The sequence below is a fragment of the Anastrepha ludens genome, chromosome 2 (assembly GCF_028408465.1).
Source record: "Anastrepha ludens isolate Willacy chromosome 2, idAnaLude1.1, whole genome shotgun sequence".
NCBI lineage: Eukaryota > Metazoa > Arthropoda > Insecta > Diptera > Tephritidae > Anastrepha > Anastrepha ludens.
Window position 1 is genome coordinate 22,586,685 of NC_071498.1, and position 8,149 is coordinate 22,594,833.

At 36.0% G+C, this 8,149-nt stretch overlaps 2 protein-coding genes across 2 annotated transcripts in view; one reads left to right on the plus strand and one right to left on the minus strand.

Moving 5' to 3' along the window:
• The window catches only part of LOC128864986 (inositol 1,4,5-trisphosphate receptor), a 52,900-nt gene extending 47,501 nt beyond the window's left edge, over positions 1 to 5,399 (minus strand). The window contains exon 1 of the mRNA XM_054104822.1: positions 4,439 to 5,399. The gene's annotated coding sequence lies outside the window, so the exon portion shown is untranslated. The remainder of the gene's footprint in view (positions 1 to 4,438) is intronic.
• The window catches only part of LOC128864996 (glutamate [NMDA] receptor subunit 1), a 58,255-nt gene that overhangs the window by 11,208 nt on the left and 38,898 nt on the right, over positions 1 to 8,149 (plus strand). Inside the window, exons 2-3 of the mRNA XM_054104834.1 lie at positions 7,516 to 7,744; positions 7,989 to 8,111. Coding sequence (XP_053960809.1) covers positions 7,577 to 7,744; positions 7,989 to 8,111 — 291 coding nt within the window. The 5' untranslated portion in view covers positions 7,516 to 7,576. The remainder of the gene's footprint in view (positions 1 to 7,515; positions 7,745 to 7,988; positions 8,112 to 8,149) is intronic.

Consider the following 8,149-nt stretch of genomic DNA (forward strand, 5'->3'; position numbering starts at 1 on the left):
TTTTCTATTATTAATATTACTATTTTAAAGTAATTTAGATTTAAGTTAATTATTGTCAGCATTTCAGATATCATGTGAAAATTTATAAAGGGTGGTTAAGTTTCAAGGGCCGGTGTTGATTTTGAATAAAATACAACTTTTTTAGAAAATTATTATCATTTCTCTTTATTATGATAATATTGGTATGGCTCAATTACGTACGGAACAAAATATCGGGCAAATGGCCGCCGCGGCATCGGCGGTACACCTCCATCCGATGGTCCAAATTTTCGATGACGCTGAAGCATAACTGAGGTTCTATGCCGTTAATAAGCCGAATTATCTCATCCTTTAGCTCTTGAATTGTTGCTGGCTTATCGACGTACACCTTTTCTTTCAATTAACCCCAAGGAAAGAAGTCCAACGGTGTCGTTGACGTTTAGACGTGGTTGACATTCAACATCGGCCCGTGAAATTAAACCACCCTTTACTTTTAAAGTTAAAATACAAAATTTTAGATAAATCTGGGTACGCAGTTTTTCAGCTTATTTAATTTTTATATAATATTCCGCAATCTTAAAGTAGAGCTCTCTATTTTGTTCATTTTGCACATTTTCGAACAGCCCGGGCGTATGAGCAACGAATACTCGCACACCTGCCGATGCTCATTACTAGAAAATTGTCGAACGTAAGCACGAGCATACGAATTTTTTATTGTAGTTTGAGCCATGCTTGTTTGGATTATTTTAACTTTTTTGTTAGCACTGGTATTTAGTTTCACAAGTTACTCATACATTGCCCGGAGGAATCGTTTGGATGTGCCAGTAGAACTGCTGATTTGATGTTTTTTATTGTCTTGGCTTGTGGATTGTAAAATTTTATTTAAAAATTGTGTACAACTATGGCGGCATATGTTTGTGAGAAGTAATTTTCAATAAGAAGAAGACAAATATGGTTTAAATATGGCCAAGTGTGTTTTTGAATGAATTATTTTTCCTACTCGCGAATGATTTCGATGGCCCATTACGTGTTAAATTATAACGTAAGAAACGCTTGTAAACAAGTTTCTGTTTTCAAGCCAGCTATACAAATTACTGGTAGGTATGTAAAAAAGTACTGGTAGCTAAGTAAATAAAAAAAAATATGGTAATGTATCTCTATACCTCTCGAATTCTTCAATTATTTTGCTCGGTTAGCTGCGGCATATCTTCTGATATTTTACCTTTGCATCCACTTGCATTTATATAAAAAAATTGCATTAGAGTTGAAGTTAAAGCAGAGTCACGATTTTATTTGTATTTTTCAAAACAACAACAATGCTCTGAAAACAAATTATTTTTGTCAAAGCAAATTCCTCCGCCTTAGAAATAATCAGCTTGCTTTGACAATCTGAATGCCAAAAGAAAAAAGAAAATAAATTGAAATTTTGTTTTTTTTACTACTGTTATCACCTTGAATAGATTCGCCTTGCACAGTGCTAGCATTGTTGGAAAGCTAAATAAATGCTATCAAATCAAATTGACAATTTTTTTAGCTGCTCAAATTGTTAAGAAGCTTGGAAATTTCCAAAAAACATTTGAGGTGTAGAAATAGTGTAGTATAGAGTTATTTCAAATTGCATTAAGCGGTTACAGAAGAATGCAAAAAAATTTAGAGGAAATTTATAGAGGCAAGTGACAGTGAGAGTTGCCAATTCTCATTGGAAAATTTGTACGCCTTTTCCGAACGGTAGATGGTTTTTTCATGAGAAGTTTTAATGCCCATCGAAGTTTGCCATTATCAGATCGCCATTGGAAACAATTTTGTTCTATCATTTCGTGTTTCATACCCGAAGTTTCAAAGCACTACCGAATAGTAGTCGCCACACCAACCAGTTGAACCATTCGGCTACTTAAAATAATATGACAGCAACAAAAACTGACGACTGCTTACAGCCGATTGTAATTTACACAAAAGTAAACTGCTTTCTGTCATTTTTTTAGGTTGAACATAAAAATATTTGCATATTTAAATAGGAAAGCAAATATTATAAAATAAACTTAAGAAAGAAGATCTCCAATTTCGGGTGTAAAAGTGGTACCGTTGGAAAGCTGGAGTTCTACTGACTTCAGATATACCCAGCTTTAGATGCCGGAAACTTATAGTTGTCAAGTAATTTCTAGTAAAATTTTTTTACATTTATTAGCCATTTTTCTGAGAAAATAGGCACAAGTGCTTTATAAAATTTAAAACTGTTGCATCTCTTTATTTTAATTATTATTTATAAAGACATTTTTAAAATACAACTATAAAAAGCGTAAGCAGAAGACACATAAGCAGGTTAGGTTAGGTTAAGTTGAAGCGATTGTCCGGTGGTACATACTCGGGCTCATAGCCTATTGTGATGCTTCATGGGGAATTTGCCTTTATCTCTCCTAAAACCAGTATGTACTTTTAAAATTTTTTAGAAAATTTCTAATTTTCGCAAAACTGAACACAAGCAGGATGTGAAAGGTCCAAAAGGTAGAGAAATAGAGGACTGGGTTAAACGTTGGCACATGTGTGTTGCTTCAGGCGGGTCATATTTTGAACATTCCCGGTGCTTCTGATCATAGGGTATGTAGCTAGGTAGGTAGGTGAAATGGTTGAAGCACCACTCTGGCACTCCCTAAGTAGCACTAAAGCGCCGCATTGACACTATTATGAGACCTCCAATAGAAAGATATCTACAGCCAGGCAGATCTCTTGATATAATGGAGAAGATTGATGGGATTAAGGCTGTCGAAGAAAGGAGCACCCAGTGACCTTAATCGTCTAGCTGCCAAACCCGGACGTTTACAGAGAAAGTGCTCAACAGCCCCCTTCTACGTAAGGTCACCACAGCTTTTGCAATTGGGATTAAATGGTAAACCTAGCTTTTTCGCATATGTGCCGATCGGCAAGTGTTACCGGTCACCGGTCACAGCTATGAGTTTCGAAATTGAACAGCGTGGAGTCCCTAAGACTTTCTGAGTCTTACGTTTATTGTACTAGGGTCACGGGGTTTTCCAAATAGCAAACGAAGAAATGGAGCCTCATATTTTTTACGCTTTCTTGAGAAATAAGTTGTGCAATTCCTCTTTAACAAGTGAAGCAACGAGATTGGTTCCGTCGCTTCAAAGACGGTGATTTTAATGTTGCCGACCGTCCGCGTGAAGGAAGGCCAAAAACCTTTGAAGATGCTGAATTGGAGGCATTGCTCAATGATGATCCGTGTCAAACGCAAGAAGAGCTTGCTTCAGTATTAGGAGTTACGCGCCAATCCATTTCCAAGCGATTGCATGATTTGGGAATGATTCATGATTTATGAGTTAAAACCAAGGGATGTTGAACGTCGTTTTTTCGCCTATGAACAATTGCTCCAGCGTCAAAAAAGGAAGGGTTTTCTTCATCACATCGTGACGGGTGATGAAAAATGGATTCATTACAGCAATCCCAAGAAAAGAAAGTCATGGGGACTGCCCGGTCATGCTTCTACGTCGTCGCCTCGGCCGAATATTCTGCGCTGCGAAGGTTACGCTATGTATTTGGTGGGACCAAGTTGCTGTTATTTATTAGGAACTGCGAAACCATCACTATGGATCGGTATCGACTTCAATTGATGCGATTGAGGCGAGCACTGCGCGAGAAGCGGCTGTAATACGCGGAGAGGCATGAAAAAGTGATTCTACAGCAAGACAACGCTCGGCCCTACGTTGCCAAAATCGTTAAAACCACCCGCCATATTCTCCAGATATTGCGCCGCCCGATTATCACCTGTTCCGATCGATGGCACATGGTCTAGCTGACCAGCAGCTCCATTCATATGAAGACATCAAAAAATGGCTTGATCCGTGAATAGTCTCAAAAGATGAACAGTTTTACAGCGACGGTATACGAGACCTACCAGAAAGATGGGAAAAAGTAGTAGCCAGCGATGGGCAATACTTTCAATGATTCACTTGTAACCAATTTTCCAGAATAAAGTTGTATTTTCAAAAAAACAGCGAGAACTTAGTTGCGCAGCTATAATAATATGGCGGCCTCAGGAAATATTTTTCAGATTTTCGAGAAAAAAAACCGACAATCGACATTTCTGAAAAAAACCATCTTTGGATCAGGCACGAGTTTTTTATGTTTTTCAAAAGCAGTATAAATTTTATGTATGCCAACCGATTTTTAAGTTACAGTGATTACAAGTTCAAAAAACATAGTTTTGAGAAAAACGCATTTAAAGTTTTGCTATCGCGCCGGTTGAATAACTCGAAAAGTATTCGTCGGATTCACTTCAAATTTTCACACAATATTTTTAAGATATTATAATTTAAGAAAATGCAAAAACAAAAATCCAATTTTTTGAAAATTCTGACTACCCCTAACCCCTTGAGTAATTTCGTTACTGCATAATTGTAACAGGCAATAGCTAAAAAATAAATTTAAATAGAAAACAGAGAAAACTTACCACTAAAAAGTTATTGGAATGTGACGTGCCTGTGCATTTATTTCTCCATACTCAAACGTATAATACATACATACATACGGCACATCCGTGTTGTATTGGAATGTTTATGGAATGCTGATGTTTGACACTAAGCAAAGAACTTTTTCAGTTCATCATGATTTAAGTGCGCCGGGCAGACAACTAGTCGCCAGTTTTGCACAAATAAGCATTTACAGTTTTCTGGGATGCCGCCCATTCATTTTCATATTTACACCAAACTAGTAGTGGTGCCGCAAACAACGGAATTGATCAATCGCTTAGCAAAAATCAGTTTTTGTATAAAAAGTAAAACAAAAGATACGCGGCAATTGGCGAACGTGTGGCACGTAAACAAAACAATAAATCTACTTATAGAAATACTTAGAAATATAATTCCGCGAATATACTACGTCTGCCTCCCGTCACACCTTCGCTAAAGTGAACCGTCAGACCCGGTTGTGTTCCAGTTGGTTTGCTGCAAATGCAAAATCTTTATTTTTTCTTAAGCCACAACACTTTCCTTCTAGTAGACACTCGTACAAGTGTTTTTTGGCCGTGCCTTTAAGTACTATTTTGTTATTTTTTTATTATTATACCACCGATCGCCCTTTTTCTTGTGACTTTACTGGCTCAAATCAATTTACTTGTGTATGCTATTTTCTAGCACAATACACGCTCTTTACCTTTTCACTAACACTCACACACACACCCGAACGAACGCGAAACAAAAGCTACGAATTTCATAATTTTATGGCCGCTTTTACCACAAAATTCGATGCACTTAGTTGCTCTTTGCAACCGTCCAGCTAGTGCATATATTTTTATCACGGAAACACTTAAATTTCGAGGCAAATAACTGTGTGAAAATCAAATCGAGACGTAACAGCGAGATTCAACAAGTGGTTTAGTGGCGACGGAAAGCAAATTGTCTAATCAGAATGTCATTTTCACGGAGAATGTCAAAAACATATGATCGCAAGAGTGCATTGGTGGATGAGAGAGATTTTGAGAGCGGATCAAGCGAATAGATTACGGCGCTGTTCACTAATAAATGATCGGCGTTGCGGCACAGTGAAGGTGCTGCAATTAGGACAGAGTGGTTGGTGCGCATTTGTATAATTTTTTTTGTTTTTTAGCAGTAACTTTTAATTTAGTACATAATTTGTGGAATGTTCTATACAGTGGTATATATAGGCGTGTTATTAAAATGTTATTAGCCGCACTACTCCGATCAACTGTTTTCGAAGATTCTACAGTAATTCTAAAATGGTATGAATAAAAATAGCAGCTACGAAAATTAGTGTGTAGAAAGCAAAATGGTAGCCTACTACAAGGTGGCGCAAAATTAGTCATCCGATTTTATTTTTGAATAATCGTGCAATAACAAAAACAACGCATAAATAATATAAAATAATACTAATTTGAAAAATTAAATGTTGTAGATTTATAAAATACACAAAATCTCAAAGGCACAAGTGCGCTAAAGAACGAAACAGATATACAAGGTGGCGTAAAATTAATCATAAAAGCAATTTTTTTTTTTAATAGCTTCTTTACTAAAAATTATAAAATAAAATCTGGAAATCTTTATTTTAAATACCTACCTTTACGCGCTTCATTTCTTGCCTGTTTGTATATTGCAGCTGTCTGGATCACAAAAGTCAGCAGCATATTAAGCATGGATTTTACCAACTCAGTCGCTTCGACAATAATCTTCTCCCACTCCTCCCACATAACATCTTTCAACACCTCATTGCTTGCAATTTAGTATTTTTTATATTACTTTCCAAAAGCATCCATAAATGTTCAATAGAGTTTCAGTTCGGCGAATGTGGAGGTGTTGGCTATATATTGGGGACACAGGGGGGTAGAAACCGAAAAAGCCGAATGAAAGTAGTGTGCAATCCTAGAATTTCAGCGCCCTGCTTTAAATTTTGTTTTAAAATATCCAAATAAGCAAACTTAACCACTGAATCAATAAATTGAAATCATCCCAACCATCTTCACCATGTTTCACTGTTGCTCTTGAAAATTAATGTTCTTTATTCAGCGCTGTACCGAATTTCTTCCACGTAATATTTGTTCCTTTGCTACTAAAAATGTGAAATTAACCTTTTTCGTACAGTGTACATTACAGTACTTTTATTTTTTCATCCGAAAAAATAACTTTTTCCAAAATTCTGGAGTTTTTTGTATGCTCATTTGCGTAAGCAATGCATTTTTGCCTATTTATTACGGAAATAAATGCCTTCTTCCTGGAGACTTTTCCATGATAACTGGGTTTTCTTAAGACTCTTCTGGCAAACACTAATAAATTTTAGAAACTTATTCTTTATTTCATGTTTAATTTTTGAAGCAGCTATGTTTGGATTTTTCTTCACAATTCTTATAATGCTGGATTTTTTTTTTTATTTTCGTGACAATGAACCGAACACAGAAAAAAATTAATGTAACTTTACAATTTAGTGTGGCTTTTAGTGGGAACATAGGGCGGAGACTAACGCATTCCATCTAACACGATTTTGTGAAACTCCTCGGATATTCGGCCAGATACCATTTTGTTGACATTCAGCAAGTACCGTTCTTATACTTCTGGGTCGTGCTCTCCTTCGTGAGCGTTGGAGGTTCGACTCGAGTTCCATTTTAGCGATGCCATTATTTTCCTTTCGCAAAGCGTGCCCAATCCAACGCCATTCCCGTCGTTTAATCTTGACATTAACAGGTTCTGAAACTGTTAGTGCAAATAAATTGTCATACGATATAACTCTGGAACAGAAAATACCCAATTAATTTGAGTTTCAGTTGTTTTATTTCAATTAAAAATCCGGCACCTCTAAATTAATCACCCTTTATTTCCGAAAATAAGTACCGTTAGAATCGGTGGCGACGCATTGTGACGATAATTTTTTGTCGCCAGTATGACTATTACGATAGTAAACACGAAGATGATAAATTTGAATTTGTATATACTTACCTTACCGTTAGAATTTCATTGGCAAATATCAAAAAATAGGAGAAACGTGTGCATATACTCATACACTTTTATGTATGTTTCACAGGTTTCCATTGAAATGATGCGCTTCTAAAGTATTCACACACACGCAATAACTTGTGTTGAACATGAAAACTCTAAGTGACATCAGTGTAGCCTGTTTGCTCTTCTGTGGCATACATTTAGGAGTTATAGCACAAAAACACATTCAGCATGCCGACAATCCATCAACATATAACATTGGCGGTGTTCTGACGGATCCCGAGAGTGAAGCACACTTTCGGAGAACAATAGCGGTAAGTCATGAGCAGATTTACATACATGCATAAGTGCATACATACATACTTGTATGTATAGTAATAATAGGTGTAAATTAAAAGAATCAAAACAAAAACCCAATTAATGTTTATACAAAAGAAAACAAATATATTTTGAAATGAACTCAACAAATTTTTTTTACAGTTTCATTCTATGTACTTACATATATATATATATGCATAACAACATTGAAAATTCATAACACTTTGGAAATTTTTATAGCACCTCAATTTTGACCAGCAATATGTGCCACGTAAAGTCACCTACTACGACAAGACGATACGCATGGATAAGAATCCGATAAAAACCGTTTTTAATGTCTGCGATAAATTAATCGAAAAACGAGTAAGTATGAAATAAATAAAGGAAGAAAAATTGATATT